General features: G+C 30.6%; 1 protein-coding gene and 3 long non-coding RNA genes across 4 annotated transcripts in view; 3 read left to right on the top strand and 1 right to left on the bottom strand.

The window, feature by feature from the left end:
• LOC149487008 (uncharacterized) overlaps positions 1–24,539 on the top strand; it is a 109,119-nt gene extending 84,580 nt beyond the window's left edge. The window contains exon 2 of the long non-coding RNA XR_016315833.1: positions 23,955–24,539. This is a non-coding gene — a long non-coding RNA (uncharacterized LOC149487008). The remainder of the gene's footprint in view (positions 1–23,954) is intronic.
• The window catches only part of LOC149487000 (uncharacterized), a 412,994-nt gene that overhangs the window by 120,629 nt on the left and 267,710 nt on the right, over positions 1–24,655 (bottom strand). The gene's annotated exons all lie outside the window — the stretch shown is intronic.
• The window catches only part of LOC149487006 (uncharacterized), a 191,238-nt gene that overhangs the window by 158,046 nt on the left and 8,537 nt on the right, over positions 1–24,655 (top strand). The window lies entirely within an intron of this gene.
• On the top strand, positions 15,620–24,539 carry LOC149487007 (galactosylgalactosylxylosylprotein 3-beta-glucuronosyltransferase I-like). The gene is made up of 5 exons (XM_089697052.1): positions 15,620–16,056; positions 16,548–16,701; positions 18,134–18,265; positions 19,431–19,652; positions 22,051–24,539. Exons 1-5 carry the CDS (start codon positions 15,845–15,847, stop codon positions 22,213–22,215), a joined length of 885 nt encoding a protein of 294 aa, XP_089553178.1. The 5' UTR covers positions 15,620–15,844; the 3' UTR covers positions 22,216–24,539.

Here is a 24,655-nt window from a genome sequence, read left to right as displayed (position 1 = left end):
ACAAAATTTCCGTTCAAAATTCAGGTGTGTAGCTTCCGACATAAAAGGTGGCTAATTTGTATTAATGATATGACAAGCATTGTTAGCTCAAAGCTTGCGTGATGTAACCAGATCCGGGATGTCTTTTGTAAAATTAAGATTGATCGTATATTTTTTGATACAATGTAGATATTCAAAGCTTTTTGGTAGGTGTGTTCTGTTAATTCCTGAAATTTTAAATGTATAATCAATGTATAATCGATTTTTCGTTAACTTCAGGCGCTGACAAAATATAAAAGTTGTAATTTCAGTAAAATAATATAACTGATAAAAACATAACATGCAATCATAGTTGGTTTTCGTGTTAGTAAAGGATGTAGTAGGTGGTTTAGAGAAATGCCATCCACATTAGACCTTATTCTCTTTTGATATAACTCCTACACCATTATGTTATCTAAGAACTTTAAGCATTGTCAAATCAATAACATTTATATCCTTTCTTTTATTTTTAGAATATCTTGATAAAACCCTTGCCAATAGAGAATAAAAGCCTATCCAAATGTTTATTTATACTTATATTATAAAGGGCGTCTTTATTTACATAATACGTATCTCATCGTATGATAAAAAGTTTTAATAAACGTATCAATAAACTATATTACTATTCTAGACATAACAACTTCAATATTATTCTTAAGTCTACAATTATTATTTTCCAGTGTGTGGGTGTAATATAAAATAAATAAGTTGTTTTCACTCCGTCGAATTCAAAGGCTATTTGCAATAATTGTTCGTTCTCTTACGAGAGGTGCTCAAAAATAATAATTATTTAGAATTTCAAATAAATCGCCTTTGTTATGTTTAAATGAATGATTCAAATATTGTATTTGTTGCTTAATTTAACGTTAGCTACAGAGCTTTCAATATTGTGATCTTGTTTGGTGAAGGACGATCGATTAGAATATTATTTACTTATAGAATTCCATCTCAATCCCGTCAATTAACAATTCAACATTCATCTTTGAGATACTTGCTATGAATTATTAGATTATGCTTGTTTAAAAAAATAGGACAAGGTAAATAGACAACTTCGAAGGATGGACAGTCGAAATTGATTACTCTACAAATTATATTTTTATCAAAAAGAAGTCAAACGCTTTAAGAACAGAAGCAGCAGCAGAATATTAAGCAAAAGTCAACAAGTCAAAGTCAATATTTCATGATGAAAAATATGTAATATACACATTATATGTTTTAGTAAGTCATAAAATAAGAAGTTTATATTTAATATTTATACATTTAAGATTGATACCTATAATGAATACGAACGTACATTAGTTTAAAACAGCCAAAGCTGACAACACTCAGTGAAATTGCATGCATTTGATAAAATATACTAAAAATAATTCACTCACTGCATGAGACAAACATTCAACTCACTGATAACTAAAAACTTAATCAAATCAAAACGCGTAGGTACCTAATGAAGTTTGTATGAACTCAGTAATGAATTTAAACTCAAGTGACGCTATCAATCAAACACCTCACAGGCGCTTTTAATTAAAATAAAGACGTCAAAAAGCATCTTCCAACTTGTTTAACTAACTAGCGATTTAACTACGTAGTTTAACTAAGTATTAAATAAACTCAATTCTTTGTTAAGCTGTTACTAAGTTTTGTTCGCCGCAGGCAAAGTGGTCTTTAACTTTGTGAGATTTGTAGACGCTCTACGAATATATTTTTAGTTTTATAGTTTCAGAGATACAAGATATAATAATACAAGATATATGTGTATTTTAAAAACACAGAACATGTTATTAGCGAAACTAGAGAGAATGTTTTATGCTATAATTTTAATTTAATTTTGTCTTTTGAACCTTAAAAGTTTTAGAATGGAGATATAGAGACTTTAATCTACAAAGAAGGTTTTTTAAGTAATATCATAAAAATATTAATATTTATCTGAAATTTATTCCTTTATGTAATCTCTAATAATATTAAGATGAAAGGTTTGGTAGTTTTCTTTAAACTATTTTTTTAATAAGCTATACTGTATTTTTCTATGTCGGTTTAACCTAAGTAAAGGTGAGCATTTAATTCATGTTTATTTAGTTTCTACTGTAGGTAATTTTATGTGTAATTTACAAAACGCAAATAAAATGCTATCATGGTATTCCGATTGTTAAGACCATTGTCGATAGGCACTGATTTCAATCAAAAAGTGAAGGCATAGTAATGCTCATTTAATTTCAATAATAAAGATAAACATTTTTATAAACAACAACTTGTCTATAAAACTGTCTTAATATGTATAAAGCATTTCATATCCGTTTGCTTCACTTGCCGGCGCGGCACTTGGCAATTTCCTTTGAATTTTAATGTGGTCGTATTTATGAACATGACGCTAATCATTTTTACCAATATATTTTGCTTAGCTTTATATTTTTACATTTCAGTAAAAATTTTTTAAATAAATATCTATTTTATTCACGATATATTCTTCGCACATTATAATGGCGATGTACATATTATATTGTCTTACTTCTCATGTCATAAAATACCTATTTTATTAGCAAACTTATTAGGTACTATGTTTTAAATCCATATTATAGCAATTCTTTTCACATAATTTTTGAATAAAGATGTATGCAGTAACATAAATCTTTACGGCCGTCGTGGTATAGCGAGGAGATAAATTTTATTTTGAAATTGCAATAATAATCACTAAATAATCAATGGGATGAGGTTTTAGAACTTTCTTATTTTTATTCATTGGAATAAAAATATGTAAGACAGTTTTAAGTTTAAAATGTTCAATTAAACAATACACATAGACTCTAGCTTTATAATAATAGTCTTCGTTTCAAAAATATAAAAACAACTTTTTTTCAATTCTTCGTGTTGTTAATGTGCAGATAATAAGACTCATACTTTTTTAATTAATAGGATGGTTCATTAATACCCATTATCAAATACCAGTAAGTATTGTATATCATACTTAATTAACGACCTTTCGTAATTGATTGACTCCAGTGGTCACACGCTACACAGATTATATTAATATACAAAGGTGAAAATTAATTGCAGTACATCAGCTTACAAAAGCTTAATTAATCTAGCAACTGATTTAATATTTTTCACCTCAAATACATTATTACAATTCAGGCGTGGATCGCTTGAATCTAACTGAGTAGGTATAGTATCTTCAAAATTATTTTAACTATAAGTAAAGAGTATCTATATTTTAAGCTATTTTCACTAAACAATTTAGAGACTGGTTTATATTGCTTTAAAATTACATTTATTGATTTAAAAACTATGTGTGTAACCATTTGTGAAATCATATCGATGTCTTAATAATAAGCTTAAAGCGATAAAATAAAGAGTATATTTTTATTTTACAATTTAGCGACTGGTTAATATTGCTTTTTAAACTCTATATTTTATTGATTTAAAATGTTGTCCCCATTTATAAAATCATGTCAATGCCTTAAAGATAAGCTTAAAGTCGAGAAAACTAGGATTTTCCAGGTCATAAATCGTACAGATAAGCATTATCTAGCAGAAAATCTTTCTCACTGACCAGTCGTGTCAAACCTCGATCGATCCGCTTATAAATAATCGGGGAAAATGAATCGTTTTGTGGGAAACCAGAGTTTTGCGTAGATTATAACGATTTACTTAAATGTCGATCTTTTAAAAAGGTTTTTTGTCTAAAAGCTAAATTTGTTTTATCATTAAGTGTTGAAGAACTGGGATCTGACTTTATGAGGCTGTACTTGCTGCAAAAAATTATTCTTATTTATTTATTTATTTATACTTTATTGCACACACATCAGAAAGTACAAATACAGAAAGAACATAAAATAGAGAAAGACATGTACAAACGGCGGCCTTATCGCTAGGTAGCGATCTATTCTTCTTTTAAGATAAACGTTAACATCAAAACTAAAACGATATTAATTAAAATAGTACCTAGGATGCATAATAAAATATAAGTCATTTTCAATAAATACACATAATAATACCTATAGTCTAAGCTATATTTGTTCGATCGTTAAATCTTTATAAATTAATCGAAAATTTTAATTGTACAGAATACCAATGGATTTTATCATAAATGTTATTTTTTGGTCCCATGATGAGAAAAGAAATGAATATAAATGACAATGCATATTTAATTTCACGACATATTATGCTTGAATACTTGACCCAATTCAGAGGCTCACTTTTTGAAGCAAATGTGAATCAACGGCGCGTAAAAAAGTGTTTTCACAACAACAGCTTTTTTGTATTTGAAATAAGAGTTTATAGTTTTCACTATAGCGTAGTTTTAGAGTAAATTCAAGTTTATCTTACAATGAAATCGATGAAAGGGCACATCAATATAATATGATACCTATATATACCATATCTAGATATAATATTATATTTACAACTTACCCAAACCTGAAGAACACCACTCGATGACGATGGCAATTAGACAATTTACAGCGACGTAAGTATTAAATATAGAATTGGAATAAATACAATATATTTAAGAAATAGTCAACAGGTAACACAGATAACAACAGTCAATATATTATTTAAAGATACAACAATCTCGAATAAATATCTACATCACGAGTACAAGAGTTCGTAATAACAACAACATGGAGAAGACCAAATCAAGCGTAATTGGGAAATGGAAAATAAATGATACAACATTCAGGTGAAGAATGGACATTACAGGTCAGTCGAGGAGTGAAAAAATCATAAGCGCTAGGAAAAGTGAGAGTTAGAGAGAGGGATCACTGTTTATGGTATCGCGCGGCGTGTCTCGATAGAGTTCAAATATAGTGTGAAAACTGTCCAGATTCAACAAGTGGTTTGTGAAGGCGGGCGTCGCGGGTCCTTCGAACGACCACGCGGCGGGATCGCTCGCCCGCCAATGCTCTGAGCTAACGTTCCCGCCTCAACGGGCGACTGCGCCTGTGTGCGACCTGGCCTTACACAGCAACCCTTATTGTTATTTGCGTCACTGTAAATGTGCCTCTGTGTGCATAACCCTCTTTGAGCGTGTAGCGAACCGAGCTTTCAGCCCCTACCTGTGTGTGCGTGACCTGCGCGTGTGTTCCGTCGTCGATGGCGCCTACAGGTCTAGCACAGGTGAGCCCGGCGGCCCCCAGCCAGCTACCTATCCTATCTATAATGCTTTTACAATGAAATACCTGGCTAAACATAAACTACCTGCGTCCTTTAATGTTTGAACGTATGCGCGATCACAATACTTGACCCGTTTCTGTCGTAAACTCAATGAAAGTTGGCATACCTCTTGCGGCAGCTAACGAAAGTTTTGCGTGCTTTCGAAATTAGATGAAAGTTTATTTAATAAACAGAGTACCTACTTAACCACATTATCAGCCTATTTGTTCGACACGATATTGTAAACTTTGCTTACTTCTGCCACAAATGTATTTGAAAAATTATAAATATTTTGCCGATAGATTCTTGCCGCAGCCTCGCCCGGGTTGATCCGAGATAAAAAGATGCAGCTTTTTTTAAAAGTGATTCAATAGGTAGTTTTTGAGTGTTGTTACATTAAAAAATCTTTCCTCTTTATACGTTATATTGGTTAAGATTATGTAACCTAGATTAAAATCAATGTTCAAACAATATTCCCTCAATGAGCAATAAACCCTCCTTTCCTCTAACTGATCAACCGTTTTCCGAGAACATAGCTTTATTTAAGCTCTACGATCTCCATCATATTGCAATATTCTACATTTAGTTCTATCAAACTCAATGCATACAAGTTTTCTTAAGACGTAAGCTGCCCAACAAGCTTGTTACGGAAATAATGACGTTCCCAAAGTCGTAACTTCATCTTTTATTTATGATTTTCAACCCATTTACCTAATGCAAGGCTTTTCAATATTGTCAAGAAGACTAAGTTGAGTATTATAAGTTCGTAGCATCGAGCGCTACATTTGCTACGGCTTTTACTACGTAATACCTACGTAGCATAGAGAGAAATTAATCACTACTTTGCTAGGCAAAGTTGTTAAAAGCTAGTGGTTAAAATAGTACGCTCTATATAGTTCTACATTGATCGTATTAGAGGTGTAGTTTAAATAAAATGTGATGAAAATGAATCAAAGTCATTTTTTGATGTCGTTTTATAACGCTACTAAAGTCCGGTCGCGGAGCAGAAAGAATTTCGTACAATGACCTCTTTACCTACTGACAGTGGTCACGAACATTTTTGAATGAAGTGCAGTTTACATGAAATATTTGGAGGAGAAAATGTTTTTTACTACCTAATTTATTAAATAAATGTCCTTTATTCATTTACAATACATAGTAGTTAGTTACATTTTAACTTTTTCAATAACAACGATATATTATATAAAAAAAGTGTGCGTGTACACACATAAGAAGTGAAACTTCTTTATGACCTTATTTTTCAAAAAATAATTTACTATGTACAATATTACAGAAATACGTTAGTCTAACACGCGATTTCGACTTAGGCGGATTTTGATTGGACATAAAGAGTTTGAGGTTTATTTTTATAAATTTTGAATTCACAAAATCATAATTGAATACCTGACACCAATCAAGCAAACACAAACCTTACGCTCTCAGGTTAAAGGTTTACAATCCCTAAGGACGGCGGTCATTGCACCTGTGCGAGCAAGACACATTATTTTTACAAGGGAGTGACAGTGACAGGTAATAATAGGTTAACACGTTCAGTACGGCATCGGGTCGAAAACACCTGAAGTGAACTATTCGCGCGGGCCGGAGAGAGATTTCTATTGCTATCGCATGGGCCGGGGTAGTTTACTTATGGATTTTTTGTAGTGAGAGTGTGACAGATATATTGACTGGTATTCTGCCACTAAATAGTATCCATAAAAGGAAAAATATTGTATCGGATCTTAAAGACCTGATACGGCCTGCAAAGAAATTTTGTCCTTGCAGGACGGATATCGGATCTAAAAGACCCGATGCCTGATAACCCGATAGCCGGCCCCTGGTGACAGGTCAGTTAATTAGTGATGTGCATAATAATTAGACGTTGCGATATTGTATTGATATCTATTATTATATATCTAACAAAATTTTACGATTATGATGCGGCAATGGTAGCCGTGGTTGAGATTTTTGATAGTTAGAAAAAACATTTTTTACAAAGAGAAAAACAAATTTTGGAACATAGATTTTACATTTTTATAGTGATTCCAAGAACTTTTTGATTCACCCTCGTATTGTCATAACTGTTATAATGAAGCGCATACTGTTTTTGAGGTAAAAATGAATTGATTTTTTTTAATTATATAGTCGATTCATTTGACATCACTAGCAATCATATTCACTAGTGCCGGGATCAGGTGTATAAGATCCTATAATTTTACTACTAATTTAACCTCCTTTAATGATATTTTTTTCAAAAACGGTCTAATGTCTAATGTTGTTATGCAGTGATTCAATAACAATACATTTCAAGAAAGAATTTTCAAAAAAGTCTTCAACTGGATGACACATTTGATTTTAATGTCAAAAGGTGTAACAGGTCCTTTCCACCTGATGCCGGCCGTAAATGAAGTTCACCAACAGGTCTTCTAAGCCCTATGCCGGCCCAACGATAAGTAGCCAAAATCGGGCCCCGTCTTGAACGTGTTAATGTACGAAATTCTTCCTGCTCCGCGACCGGACTTTAGCTGAAAACGGCAGTTCTACGCGCGTTTTAGCCGGACAAAATTTAACCTATAATATACCAAAGCAATATATTCTCTATGGCTTTGGTATGAGTACATTTTTTTTATTTTGTACATCGTTCTCTTCGGTAAAGCTATTGCATAGCACTCGCATCGCTGTGCCGGTTGGAGTGGGGGGTTTTAGGTTTGTTCGTAAAGGAATTTTTACATTCGGTCGCCGCGCTCAAAGTCTGAGCTATAAGCTATGCAATAGCTTAATAAGTAACTTAAAATATTATAAATTACAAGAATCTGGCACCTGAAGATCAAGATTAGATAAAAGGCTTTATATTATTATCTATGGTTTATTCAATAGTGACTTAAACGTTGTTACGTTTTAAGCTTAACGTGGATACATAAGTAGGGTATTGATGTAAGTACCTACATGCCACCCTTCGGATAATGTAAACGTGATGTTATTTTGTTTATTTTTAATTTCAATGGCATGGTAAACTCCAAGCATTGTGTTTAAGCATAATAATCTCTTCGTTTATATTATTATATTATTAGTTGCAATTTTAAGATTTGTATCTGAAATTATGCCTAGCGTATTAATAAGTCATCAGGCTATTTTCAGATCAACTACCTGTTTTAATGAAAAATCCCTTCACAATTCTGAACATTTTAAGATTTAATTTGTGGTACCTATACAATATAATTAAAATACAATACATTTTTGTTAATAATTTTCAAATAGAGTGATTTAACAATATTTCGCATGATTGTAATTATTCCAATATATTTGAAATAAGATTCTTGAGGTTCGTTCATAATAATATTGCTCTCACTAACAGTTTTAAACGATTTTGCGGGAAGAGTAGGTAACCTAGACGTGGTGGGTCTATAAATGGCTGACCACATCTGCTATCTATGTAAATTATACCATACCAGTAACTAGGGTTAGAATAAGTTAAATGAAATCATTGAAACCATTATTAATGTATCTATATTATTCACTAGCTGTGCCCCGTGGTTTTACCCGCATTGCTCCGACCTGTTAGTCTTAGCGTGTTGATATATAATAGATAAATGGCCTATCTAACACCGAAATAATTTTTCAAATCGGACCAGTAGTTCCTGAGATTAGCGCGTTCAAACAAACAAACCAACTCTTCAGCTTTTTAATATTAAAGTATAGATTTATGTACCTTTTTTTTGTTTGTGAAAATATTTTGCCGTTATATATTTTTGATGGATATTTATAATATTGTACCAAGTGGGAAAATTCCTGCCCTCAAAGATCTATCTTGGCGTGGGCTGCATAATCCGTTGAAGTAACAAGAAGATAATGCATGATGTTTGTCTTAACAATTTCTAGATATAAATCTGCGGGCAACATAAATGTATACCTAAATTATAAATAAATAGGTAATCACAGTAAATCCAAAATAATAAAAAAAGTGTGTGCGTGTAACCTTTACGCGCGATTGAAGTAAAACTTCTTTGGCGTTGACGACATATATCACTGAAATGATTAAATATTAACTTAAATAAATAAATATTATATTATAATTTAATTATATTTATTATTCATGTGCTTTACAAAGATTATTTAAATGTTATATTAATATTATTCATTCGAAACAGGTAATTGAATGTCATCATAATTTCTTACGTACGAAATTATAGGTTTGTGGTAACTATAATGTGAAACATAAATTTTACTCTCTAAATTTGCTACTTTTCTTGAAAATACAGCATCTATCGTTGTACCGAAACGCGTTGTTGAATGAAGTCGAGAAGTATTCATAGATAAATCAAATTTTTCTTCTAAAAAATCAATTAACGGCTGAGATTCCTGAGAGCGAAAATTAACATTAAAATCTCCAGTTAGAATCATCGGTAATTCATGATAATTACTATTTAAAAGTCGAGAACCTTCAATTGTGAAGTGAAGTAATTGCTGATGAATAAATTTTATGATATTTGTCAGGCTAGTATTTGTAGAAATATAAATAACTAGCTGTGCCCGCGACTTCGTCCGCGTGGAATAGTGACTGCATAGTAGTTACTACTTAACTTTTATTGAATAAACATACCATAAATAATGAAAAGAACTGTTAGTAAAATTTATTACTAAACTGAGCTAAAAAATAAAAAAATAAATGCCTAATTAATTTTCTACGTAAAATTTATTTTAAATTATGTCATATTATTTTTAGGCACCATGGGGGAAGGGAGCAAATTTATTTTTCTTCCTTCCTTGTATGGATGTTTGACATTATATCGACATTTGACAATATATCGTGCAGCAACTGAGCGCCGAGATAAACGTCAAAACGCAAAGGAATAGAATCCGCTATCGATACTAATTGACATAAGCGACGACGACGACCACGAACAAAATTTTCATCCAGTCGCAATTTAACAAAATTGTGCAAAACACAATTAGAATAAAATATTAAAATTTCCTGTCGTTCTGGTCCTTGGAAATTTTTTTTTTGAGATCAGTGAATGAAAAAATAGATTTTTCGTAGCGCTCAGATCTTTCCTGTCTCACGCCTGTAGTAAATAAACCGTTTAGACCAATTGCAATAAAAATTAAATTAAAAAAAAACCCTGCAGCGCAACGAAGAAAAGTGCATAGAAAAAGGAATAAATAATTTTACAAACTTCCCGAAGATCTTTAAAAAATAAATACCATTTTAAATATTAATAAAAATAAAAAAAACAAAGTCGTCGGGGCTGCCATACCATCATTATCATACTTAAAGTTGTCATAAATGATAGATTATATTTTTTTTTATAATGGTAGATACTTAATTTTAAAGATCGTCGGGAAGTTTGTGAAATTATTATTTATTCCTTTTCCTTCGTTGCGTTGGGTTTTTTTTTATTCTTTAATTTTTAACTTCGGTTTCTTATTTTCATGTAATATTTTCAAGTGAGCGAGATCTACCTCTACCTCCATATTACATTCCTACATCCTATTGATATCTATAAGTTTGTTGCTCCTTGACAATATCTTTTAAGTTGGGCCGTAACCGTGCACAAATTGTAAGTAATGGACCACAGTGGCAAAAGAAGTTGGCAATTTTTTTTCCTAAAGATATCTTTAGGAAAAAAAATTGCCAAGGGCCAACCTATGTGGCTTTGAGTAGAGTTCAAAATTTCCAGGGTGTGGCTATCCTCTCGCTCCTATATCCCCCTCTTCTTTCACAGACTTTCAACCCTTCCCTTTCCACCCCTAGTAAATGGCAGAACCGATTTTGATGTAAACCATATTATCTAATTGTACCTATATCTACACGTCATATCCTGTCGTTTGATGCTCCATTTCCTAAAGTGCCCTATATGTAATAAACGGATGAACCGATTTCGATAAAACATTACTAATTGTAATTCACACGTTGTTCTTTCATATTTTGATATGCCGCTTGAGTTATTTGAGCATATTCGATTATTGTTCATTCCCACTTTTACCGCTGTAATCTAATAAATGAATAAACCGAATTGGATAAAAATATAACTAATATTTTTTTCCACATTCCCACTTTTACCTCTATATACCTAGGTATGATAAATGGATGAACCGATTTTGATACACTTTATCTAAGAACCAGCGTCGGAAAATATGCTGCCTAACAACAAAACCGCATCTAATTCGGATTACCTGTTAGCAAGCTACGGTGGTACAAACAGACACACACACACACACACAGGCACACATAGCGGTCAAACACTTATCACCCATCTTTTTGCGTCGGGGGTTAAAATATAATACGACATATATAGTAAGCATAATTCTAATTTGACCCCTCCCCCCTACTACATCAGCTTACCCCCCCACCCTTGGGGACTTTCGATATGATCACCTGGACGTTTATAAGGAATAACTGTAGCCTATAACAGATAACTTACGTTTTATCGTACACTGTATAATAGTGTACCATAGAATGCCTTAGCAAATGTTCGCCGTGAATACTTAAATGGTCATAACTTTTTTATTTACGAACCGATTAACATGAAATAAACACTAAATGTTAAATGAAGATTACCTCAATATATTAGTGAAAACACCATCGTAATTGGATAAGCCGTTTCTGAGATTAGCATGCACAAAAATACAGACAAACAGACAAAAAAAAATTTAACTACAGTTTTGGGTTTGGGATCGATTTAATAATAACCCCTGCTAAATTTTTTTTTCATATTTTCATTGTACAGACATCACTTTTCTAGAATTTTATTATATGTATTGATGATGATTGACCACGCGCAAGGTTACTAATTTCCACTACATCCTCAGGCAAATCGTCAATTTTTATGAACATTGAATCTGTAAATAAAAAAAATCAAAAGATGACTGTACCTAACTTTATTAAAAAGCTAATAAAGTTTTATCAATAACTACAGTGACCTTCTTTGGGCGTTTAATATAGTCTTGTAAAAATTATAACTACATACAAATAAAATTTCATCATTTTCTTATTTTGTCATAACTTTAACTAATTAAAAACATGAGTCTAACACGATCACTGTTATCTACTATTACCTATATTAACTGTAATGGTGTCTTGTTTGACATCAAATAATAAACATCTACCCTCACTTATAAAAATTTAGTATATTCACATGAAATATAAGCGCACTCGCTACTCTGGGAAGATATGAATTATTTATCTAACTTTAAAAAAAACAACCTCACCAACATCATAATAAGTAATATTTAAATTATGAATTTCCAAGAAGCGTTAATATAATGTAAATTGATTTGATTTTAATGAAATCTCATAGATGACGCTGTTTTAAATTTGTCTTTATACTACTAAGATTCATTATACATAATTATTATTCACATGAAATATAAGCACACCTGAAATGGACTCTGGGAAGATATGAATTATTTATTTAACTTTAAAAAAAACAACCTCACCAACATCATAATAATATTTAAATTATAAATTTCCAAGAAGCGTTAATATTATGTAAATTGATTTGATTTTAATGAAATCTCATAGATGGCGCCGTTTTAAATTTGTCTTTATACTACTAAGATTCATTATACTGTTTCTCTGCTAAAATTACTTAAATGACGTAGTTTTTATAGTGTAAAGGTAGACAATAGCATGGCTTACTCAAAAACAACATTTAAACATGAGTCTTAAGATTGTACGCTATCGTAGTACAGAGAATACGTAAGAAAAATAAAGGTTCACAGCTCCTCCCCCGCAGGTGATAGCTTGATTATATGTAGCCTATAGCCTGACCCGACCAGTTAGTAATATTCATGCAAAATTTGAAGTCAATCTATGCAGTACTTTTCGAGATTAGCCCGGACAACCATACAGACAAACAGACAAACAGACAAACAGACAAAAATTCTAAAAACTATGTTTTCGGGTTCTGTATCGATTATAGATCATGGATTATGTATTCTTTTAAAAAAATATTCAATGTACAGTTTTGACTTTCCTACGATTTTATTATATGTATAGACAACGATAATCACAGGTTGGTCATTCGTATTAACACATCGAACCAAGGCGATGTCACCAATTTGTGAAACCTCATCGGAAATTTGTGATAATATAGTTGGTGAAATATTTTGAATTGGTGTTACATTGTTCAGTGTATCTGTAGATGAATGATATACAGCTACTCCACCAGCAGTTGAGTTGGGTCGTTTGTATTGGGTAACGCAATAAAAATTTTCAATAAGAATTTGTTCGTCATTTTTCATCCAAGTTTCGGAAAATAACAGCAATGTGGACCTTTTTAATACTTTATCATTCAGATCAGAAACATGAGCACGTAAACTTTGGCAGTTGAAGGAAAATAGTGTAATGTTACTCTCATTTACAAGGTTATATAATTCTTCCTGTTGTGTTATTAGGCGAGAATTTGAAAGTCTTTCAAATTCACACTGTAAATCAACTATTCCCCCTGGACGCTTTCTTCCATGATAAAATTTGTTGTCATCGGTGTTTGAGACAATGAACAATCCATTTATATCAGTTACTCGTGATAATGCTACATATAACAGCTTCTGACTGTGACTTTTATTGTATTCATAAACGATTTGATCAAAAGTACCACCTTGAGACTTATGTATTGTAAGCGCACAAGCAGATACTAATGGAAAGTGATTTCTCTTTGCAAATATTGTCTTATTTCTATTCATTGGTACAGATGACGATCTTCGTAAAATTGGGACTGCTGTTCTACTAATGTTTAGAGTTTGAATATGATGGGCAGCTTTTTTCCTAATTTTCTCTCCTATCTTACCAGGAAACTCAAGCCATAAGCGTATGATGTTATCACTGTCATCACGTTCAATATACACTAACTTTCCAACACAACCGTTGGCTAAGCCATCAGATACATCAATATTGGTTGTAATAATGTAAAATTTGTTAAGAACTAATATGATTTCATAAGGCGATCCTCCTGTATCAATAACTGACATTTTATGAAATTGTTGGTTGGCGTACATATGCTTCTTGTTCAACTGAATGACAACCTATATACATATCTGTTGCTATGGATACTACTTTGTCTTCAGCAATATTTAAAATAGATTGATTATAATCCGCAACATGTTTATTTTTATTTTTAATTTACTTATTTTACAAGTAATAAATAAACAAGTATATTTAGAGATTTTCAAAAAATTTTGCAATTTAAAATAATGTTTTTAAAACTGTTGAATTTTTCATTCACTTTGCTATTCACAATTGATCCGTTTGAAAATTTGAAAATAAATAATCCTAATTGATTATGATATTTGCCACTAGCTGGCGTATAAGTCAAGAAGCGTGTAGTATATTATGACATATACTTACAACCAATCAGAATTATTATTTTTAAATGGCGGAAACTACACAGACTATAGTAAGCGTTACTTCCGTCAGAAAAAAAATCTGAGTTACTCCCTAGTCGCGCCTAAAGAAGTTTTACTTCAATAAAAAAATTCAATAAAGAGTGTTCATAATAATTCACCATAATATAGGTAGGTACCTAGACAGTAAAAATCAATAGTAATTAAAAAAAAGCTGGTACACATAGACACAGTCAAGCGTCAAGGTCTATGAGGTCGAAACCGCGGGCAGAAGCTAGTATTTTATGTACGGATGGCACAGAATTAAGGGGAGTCCCGTCAGCGAAGCGGAGTAAATTTGGTTTGCAAGATAAAATTTTTCATGTATTTGCAATAATTATATGACGCTTTTAGAAAAAATAATCAATACACTTCAAGATATTGCCTAAAAAGTGTGCTAATTTGTTATACAACCACGTGTATTTTGCTCGATCATATAAAATCATAAAAATAGGCTAAAATAAAAATCGAAAACGAATTATTTACTAATGAAATTTCTGATTTTGCAAATACATAATTGTTATACCTATATGGATAATGTATTTTGATGTACTGCAGAAAACGTGCTAAATTTTGGTTTTCAACTGAAGTCTGAAGCCCTGTAATTAATAAATACGTACATAATATTATATCTCAGAACATAACGTTGCCCAGCGTTTTCTTGACAGCCGACGCGTGGAGCGAGGAGCGCAAACGGCGCGTTGAAATACCTCGCCTTCGGTTCATACGTCATAGTACCTAGTTTGGATAAATATTATTTTGTGCAATTTGTAGCCATCTAGCGAAAGTTACTGTAACTATAATTATATTATAAATTTTACACAACACATCGTCATTTAAATTAGTGATACATAGATGGCACCGCTGTAGCGCTAAAAAGACTTCTACAAATTATTTAGATCCAGAGTATAAACTGGGGTAAGTTGAAAAATAATTTTTATTGTAGAAATTATGGCTTCAGTGTAATTAGAGAAGCAAATTTTTACTACTACTAAAGATTATCATTTCCGAACCTGTAGTGTTTGTATTGCCTTCAACGTCAAATGTCAAAATTGATAGATGATTGTACAGTTGTCAGTTCAGTCAGATGTCATTCAAACAATATGGATAGTTTACGTTCCTAGATTTTTCATTCAGAGTCAAGTTTTGCTTTCTCGGCGAGCTGGTTGTTTCGATAACCGCGATAAGTGTGGGAATATTGATTAACCGGCGTTAATATATGGTCAACTTAACTCATAATGAGATAATACTGTGATTGAATTAATAGTCTGTGGTTCTACAGACGCGGAAACCGTAACTGTACATGGACGGATCCAGTGACAATAAAATGCCTTTTGTTAATATCAAGAAGCAATATTTAGCAATCGGGATGTTAGTTTTTGTAGCTTTATTTTTCTTCAATAGCCGTCCGGCTTTTCAGTGTCAAATAACACCTGAAGTGAATACGTATTTACCGACGATTTACGGCATCACCCCAACTTATGCTCGACTGGCACAAAAGGCTGATCTCACAAGGTAATTCATGATGTTATTGCCCTTGGCTTCAATGCTCTTGCTAAATAATTTTATTGACTGATTCGTTATTTGGCAATCTAATTGGTTTATCTGTACAAACATGTATAAGATTTCTTTCATAAATATTTTTAAATGGGTATGATTATCATTAGGTACTCAGAGAAGCGGAACCTTGATAATACGAAGCTTTATTGATTCACCTATGTTCATCATTTTAAATTTGTAAAACTTATTAGTGTTGTAATTTAAGTTGAAAAAAATATATATTCAATTAATAATTAAGATAAATTAAAGCATGCATTATCAAAAAATATAACAAATAAGATGGATAATCAAAAGTTTTCCTTATAAGTTTCTCTGTGATCTCATATTATTCATTATTTTTATATTGTTATTTTCAACTATGCAACTATGTATAGCTATTGAAAACTATTGTTTTAACAATGCTTATAATTTTGAGCTTATATCTAAAAAAAAACAATATTTTTTAGATTATCACAGACATTAATGTTAGTGAGGAACTTCCATTGGATCGTTATTGAGGACTCTGAGACAAAAACAAAACTGGTTGAAAATCTTCTGAAGGAATCCACACTCAAATATACACATCTCAATGTGAAAACTCAAAAGTCTAAGCATTCCACTGTAAGTATTGTATGAATTTACAATCCAATACAATAAATTATTCTAGGATTGTAGCATTAGCATTCTAATCAGATTCTTTAATTAAGAACTTATCACCATTTCTAATGTTAATATTAGACCACACAAAAGCATTCATTATAAAATGGTACCGAGCCCTGACCATATATTTATACATTTCAAGTAGTAAATTTTAGCTTCATTTTTCATATTGTTATAATAAGTTATCTCCTAGACTAGAAGTAGCATGAATTTGTAGATTTTACTCCCACTGTTTGCAATATTTCAGGTGATGGATATCAATATTTGTGTGTTTAAAACAGATGCATACTACACATCTTGGTATTGTGTATGTGGTTCATTTTGATTTATGCGAGTTTGTACTGCTAATGTATTAATATTTGTTATTATAATGGCTAAAATTGTCTGCCACATGAGGAAACGCATGAAGCTGGTCTATTTAGAATAAGATCTAACTACAAAATTATTAAATAGCATACCTACTTCCAAGTACAAAATATGAAATACATAAAAATAATTGGATATCATCGCTACATATATCTTGGATAGTTAGAATATCATTGGAATCACCTCATGTGGCATAACCATATCAATTTTAACTTACACTAAATATTTGAAGTTATTTTGCTAATATAATAAATCCCTAATAAACATAATTGTTGGATTTGAAATTGTTAAATAATGTGTTTTTAAATATAACAATAATAATTATAATTTTGTGGAAATGCAATTTTTAACACTTACAATAGAACATCAATATTAAAACAGTAAGCTAATGAATGTTTTGCTATAGACTTGTTTTCGTTGTACATATATATCTGTAGAAGAAATAAAATATATGGTTCCTATAACTATTTAAATCTATTAATAACAGGACACAATAAAAAATACAAATAGCATATTACCAGTTAAACTTGTTAATTTGCAATTAACAACTGCAATGTTTCAAGGTTACTTCATAAAAATTACTTGTATATTCACTTCTGTGTAACTAGATTAGATAACTGTATCATCATGCAAATAGCTGTAATATGCAAAGGCCATTCCATTCATGTACCTAATAATTAATGCTGTATGTTTACAAGGCTGGTAATTTTTTTGTATTGTCCAATATCTATGTGATATCTGATAGCTGTTATAAGTGATATCAAAATAAAAGACTACAAGTAAATACATGTTTTCCCAGTGTAAATTTAACTAAAGATATAAAATATTGTTGGAATTTAAACATCCTTTTAATTAGACAAGTACTGGTCAATAAATCTTGGCTTGTTATTAAACATCTTACAAATTATGCGAAGAAGCTCATGTAACATACTAATTTAGATGTGTGAAATAAAAAGATTTTTAAAATACATAATAGGGAATGTAATTAAAAAAAAAAGATTAATATTTCAATTTAATTCCCAAACAGGCCAGCGGTGTGGAGCAGCGGAATGTGGCTCTAAATTGGATTAGAGACCATTTGCGTAAATCTGAAGATAAGAAAGGTGTTGTGTACTTTATGGATGATGACAATACATACGCACTTAAAGTTTTTGAAGAGGTAAGTTTGGATTCACTATAATTATATTTTTTATTTATTCTACAGAAGGCTATTGAATGGTGTTGGAATATTTGTTAGTAAATTACTTAGGTATCAACATTATCAATTATTATTCTTCAATTTATTTCTAAAATTGAGTCATATTGCATGACTAATAACTGTGCTTAGAATTCTCGGACTAAGTTAAGAATTTATTTTATTTTTACCTCATTCAGATAATTGAAACACTAAATGAAGAAAACTATACTAAATATTCATTAATAACCTTAATATTTAACTTTACATTATGATTCATTCTAATCAACTTTACGTAATGATTGTCTGAGAGATAAAAAAAATATGGGAAATTCCTATTTCATGAATTTTTTAACATCTCTACCAACTAAGTAAATAAAATAACTATCAATTTTCAATGTTGATGTAAGTGTTTTATATTTTCTTTTTAATATGATACATATTATGTTTACATTATCATTGTTTACATTTTCAGCAGAAGGTATGTTAATTTCTCATACATAAAGCATTTAAACAATAATGTTTATTGTATGTTTGTATCACTCATTGTGGATACAATAACATTTTAATGATTTCATTAATACTTTGCCACATTCCTTTGCTTATAATAAAATGAAAAGTTAACTACTCGGACCGAATTAACTGCATGATAAGATAAAATAATATTACCTGTCTCTAGAAATCATACAGAGTTTAAAATTAGAGGTTTCTGAATTGATATGTGTGTAGAAAAATTTTTTTTGAGAACTACCCACATGCTTTAGGTTATATTTGTAAAGTAATTTAATTCAGCAGGGACAGCCATTTAATTGTACTTACTAATCATTGTCGGGTACAATTTTTTTTGAGATAAGTATCTAAGTATTTTTTGTTAGAAAAGATGTCCCGAATGATAAAGGAGATGTCCGTTTGGATAAAAAATTACGATTTTAACATACAACCCGCGCGAGCCAACTTGAGACCTATACCCGTCTCTTTCACTCTCACGTGATAATAGAATGGAGTGAAAGGGACAGGACCATTTTTCAGGTGTCAAGTTAACTCGCGCGAGTTATAACAATATGAGTTCGACTAAGTGCTCTATGCTCTGCCTCAAACACTTAAATTACTACAGGAATTTTATTGGAAACCTATATAATATCTATTCCAGATGCGAAAAATAAAGAAAGTCGGAGTATGGCCGGTGGGTATAGTCGGAGGGATGAGGGTGGAAATGCCTCTAGTCACCAACGGGAAGGTCTCAGGTTACAACGCGGTGTGGAAACCCTTCAGACCGTTTCCCATTGATATGGCCGGGTTCGCTATTAACGCGACGCTGTTCTTGGACCACCCGGAAGCGAAGTTTTCTAGAAAGGTCCAGTCCGGATTTCAGGTGGGCATTTTTTTCATGTTTTTTTTCTGTTTGCCAATGTTTTCTGAAGGTTCTCAGTTCTTCCTTTTTAAGGAACATATTATTAAGTTTTGGACAGCGTAAGTAACTGAAAATTCTTAATTTTCACAAATGCAGAATAGAAAAAAATATCTTGTGTCATAAGTGTATACAATTTTATCAATAAATGACATGAATAGTGTTTCAATATTAATGATAATTTTACTGAAATCTACGCAATCTGATTAGCATCTATTAGACGTGTTACATGAGATTAATAATTAAAATATTATGTTGACCATAATATACATTCTTTTGATTTAATACCGCTATCTATATACAATTGTTATTACAAGAAAAAAATACGTAAATGTACCTACTAGGTATACATTTACGTAATTTTTACCTACAGGTAAATCGGTCAATGCTTTCAGAAAGTGGGTTTACTTGAAATATATGCTCATTCACTGTGAATAGGTTATATTAACATTCATCTTAAAAGCCCACCAAGTGCGAAATACATAGGTTTTGCGTTAACGTTACGATATTATTTTCAAAGAGAAATATTTTACTGAAATAAACTTATAACTTACCATTTAACCTACATACTAAATGAGAACGGGCCTGTCAAAATTGTTAATGTATTTTATGCATGCGTATTATTTTTGTTAAATTTTTTTTATTCGAATTTAAGGTGGTTTATTTTCATGACGAATAATTATATGTAATTAAGTAGTTACCTAGCTAACTAACTAAATACTTTTTATTTTTTGTATATATTTGCGGAGTGAAAGCCAATGATCTTTCTTTAAGGTTCATCACCTTTATTGGCTGTAAATTATATCTAATAATATCACTTTTATTAATATAATTTATACGCAATGTTTGTATTACTGTAATAACTTTTAATCTTTTAATTGTTATCATTCTGTATGATAGTATAAACCAATACTATTTATAGTCGCATAATTTCCGGTTGTGATTAACTAGGATTTATTGTATAAATACTCTCGTAATTAAGTTTTTCCATATATTATAATTACTATTGTACCAAAAAGTTTAAGATTCATACATTTTTATTGTTTGATATGTTACTTTATCATGTGATTGTAATAAAAAAATCGACATAAACTCAAACATTTATTTATTCAATTAGACTTCTTCTAGAAGCACTTTTGAATCGTCATAAAATATTTTTAAAATTTACCACCGATTCGGAAAGCAGTAATGAAGAAGAACCGGCAAGAAAATCCATAGTTGCTCTTTTAAAATCATTTCATAGTTAACCAACGGATTCTAATTCATCTAAATCTGTTCGATAACGAAAAATAATTAGCTTAAAAATAAAAGTTATGGGAATACGGAGCAATGTATATTTGAACATTTGCACACGATTGACCGATAGCATGCGGGTCTAAGGTCACTCGCGATAACAAATATGGGTAACACTTTCACTGTTTATCGGTATGTGTTTCCTTTTTTTGTTTTTGTTTATTTTTAACAAACTGTTAAAGGGTTAAGAAATTAAATTTGTTTGTCTATGTTGAACTATTAAAAGCCCCTTCCTAAACAAAACAGTTTTTTTTTGGTTTTATACAGTAGTATAAGTGCCTATTAAAACGATGGTTGTGCTTTTCTTACTTCAGTTATTATTATTGTTTTTTTTTTAATAATATTGAGTTTATAAAATGTAACTAATTAGACTAAGTACCAAGGTACTTTGGGTACTAGTACCCAAGGGAAAAGAAGCAATAAATTACAATACAATAGTTACCTACACTTTGATTGATTGCGTAGGTGTGCCCTAAAATATAACGATCTAATTGTTATTAATAATTGTATATTAAAAAAAAACAGTTTAATTAAAGGCAAGGTCATTTCATGCGTGATAAACTTTCATTTAGGTAAAGTTATTTAATGTGGAACACACATATGCTTATTCGAAATTTTACTCCATTTTCTTGGAAATAATTATGCCAATGAATGTATAATGTAACGAAAATTATTTATGGCACTCGTTATCGTTTGGTTCGCTTTTTTGTTCTCACAAGGGCTGAAGTAGCAGGCTGGGACTGAAACTAGATTTTAATGCTGAAATCTTTACATGATTTCTATTCGCTATCCAGTTTGGTATATACAAGTTGTGTGAATGCGTCCAAATCTTATGTGTAAACGCTCTTTGAAAAGCTAGTAAAAGAAAATGTTCGATCCGTAATAAACCATAACGTTCTATAAGTAAAGCAAAGAGCAATTTGGATTTGGATAGGTTTTTCACAAAATAGACTTATTATTTTCACTGTATTATCATGCTTTAGAAACGACTATTGAAAATACTAAATTATAAAACGCTTATTTTTAATTTTTGTAGATCTACTCTAACCCTTTGTATTTAAAATTTCAGGAAAGCGAGATTTTAAAATACGTAACAACAAAGGACGAACTAGAACCGCTCGCGGACAACTGCACCAAAGTGTACGTATGGCACACACGCACACAGAAGCCATCCATCTTGAATCCCAAGAAACTCAAGAACCCGCCATTACCCGACGACCATATTGAGGTTTGAACATCTCTCGAATCCTATTGGTCAATAATCACCGTTTGACGGTATACCATTCTATCAATGTTTGAGATATCGAGGTTTTAAACGCATAAATATGCGTTGATACCTAATTCGATTGTACTCGGATATGTCAAAATATGTCTATTTATGCAATAGTATTACTATAATGGGCCCTCTTCTCAATGGGCAGCGTTGGCCCAACAAATGTTTGTAGATGTTGGCCGCCATTACGGCGATTATGAATAAACATCTACAACGACGGCCTATCATAGACATTTAGGCCCTTTACACAACCGTGATTGCCTCTACTCGCCCAACGCTGCCCATTGTGAAGAAACCCATACCGCGTAAATATACCTATTCGTTTGATTCGCAAATAAATACTCGGATATGTCAAAAACTTGTGTAATTACGCAATAGTATTACAATCAGACGTCTATTTCAATGTCTACCATTATTTTATTGGTAAATGAACAACGCATGTTTTAGTCATTATTATAGTTTTATTTATTGTATCCATTTTTACATTTTTCTACTTTTTAATTATTGAATACGGAATTAGAATGAGAAAATCATTTGTTTGATTAGAATTGTATTTGAAAATACACATTCCAAAGCAATATTTTATCATCACGTAATTGGTTAAGATAACTTTTAACATGACTTAACAAATTAAATGTTAATGTATCGACATTTATTCCAGTGAATATTTAATGATAAATATTATATAGAACAATACTCTATAAGGATACTCATAATTCGATCAAACAATAAAATTATATAGGTAATGTACTATTGCTTCTTAAATACGTAGAATAGATTTTAAATGTAAATTTAATATTGATGCAATAATTGGTAGAAAATAATCGTTAAAAATATTCCAAATCGAAAATATACATCAGTATTATAGTTAATTTTGCCGAAGAGATTTTTATATTAAACGCATTAAAAAAATATTTAAAGAAAGGCTAATTATTCTTAAAATATACGTATTTTATAAAATCATCAGCAATATTAAACACTAAATCAACATCACAAGCATTAATTTCGCAGATAATTTAAGATTTTTTTAATTCCCAGACTTTATTTCAATCCAGTATTATTTTATTTTTTATCCTTTTAAATGAAATGCTCTGCGAATTTGATACTTGTAAATAATAATAATATCAATTTAGTTTTAGGAGGAGGATTTAGATTTTTAGTATTTTTATACATAACTGCGCAATTTCAAATCTTAGTGCTATATAACGCTAGTCTAATTTCATATAAATTTTATTATTCGAGATTGATTTATTCGCTTAATTTATTTTTGTTAGCCCCTTTTTTATCTTTTTAAGTTGATACGTCGAAAACATTTAAAACAGTAGGTAACTAACTTAATTTTAATTTGATACTTGACATTTCATCAAAATATATACCTAACTATGATTCAAGAATCTTCAAAACCCAGTGAGTATGTATCTTTTACTCAGCATTATTTAAAGATATAACAATATGACAATCCAAATAGATAAAGAAATTAAACATAAATATTACCTACATATTATTAGGTATGTATAATATATTCAAAAATCAAAAAGTATTAAATATAAGGTACCAAGTTTTTTTCTGAAATAGTCAAGTATCTTATTCATTATTATATATGGGTTAGGAACAATATTTATTTCGTTATTTATTTATCTGTTTTGATCTAACGCTTAAAACGGATAAATGAATTTATTTAATTTTACTTTAAATTTTAGTATAATTATTGACTTCAACTTAAGCATATGGCCTATCGTTCATTTTAATAAAGTCTAATATATTATTAGGTAGTATATGTGTGTATTTTGATTTCATTTTATATTTCTCATAAAACAATAGGATATTGTATGTATCTAACGCACAAATATATGAAAATAGTTGGGAGTTCCTCATGAATGTAGATCTTAGGAATAGCTTTAGACAACTAGAGAAAATTTTAACATTGAAATTTGAAACATTATTTAGGATCGAATATTATTTTTTATAACAACTATGACAGATAATAATTTATTAGCGTTCTCCTTTATTTTGTGTCATAGTTATTTAATTATCTGCTATGTAAGTGACACAATTAAAAATGTTGTAACCAGTTGCGTTTTAAAAACAAATTTTCAATATCACAGATCATAAAAGAAAACATCACAAAAACAAAATAGGTATAGTTTTTCTGAGTCAGGAGTTAGGCAATATATTTATTTAGATTCATAATATTATATTGTATTTCATACGTAAACCTTATAGAAAATTGGTTAAATTTATTATAATAAACTTGTATAATGTTGCTTAAACTTTTAAGGTATTTATTGTCGAGCCAATTTAATAGGCAACATTTGACGTCTATCAATTTTATCTTCGAAGAGAGGTAACCTGCTTAAAAACATCGATTAAAGTGAATTAATCGATACGGATTTGAAACATT

This window comes from Colias philodice, chromosome 7 (assembly GCF_061535455.1).
Source record: "Colias philodice isolate Cphi_HAF_F1 chromosome 7, ilColPhil1 Martin Lab GWU primary, whole genome shotgun sequence".
In the NCBI taxonomy this organism is placed as follows: domain Eukaryota; kingdom Metazoa; phylum Arthropoda; class Insecta; order Lepidoptera; family Pieridae; genus Colias; species Colias philodice.
This window is presented reverse-complemented; position numbering and strand designations above follow the sequence as displayed.

Coding starts and splice junctions, on each gene's coding strand:
- LOC149487007 (XM_089697052.1), top strand. CDS start 15,845: ATGGACGGATCCAGTGACAATAAAATGCCTTTTGTTAATATCAAGAAG. Junction 16,702..18,133: donor AAAAGTCTAAGCATTCCACT/GTAAGTATTGTA, acceptor ATTCCCAAACAG/GCCAGCGGTGTGGAGCAGCG. Junction 19,653..22,050: donor AGGTCCAGTCCGGATTTCAG/GTGGGCATTTTT, acceptor TTAAAATTTCAG/GAAAGCGAGATTTTAAAATA.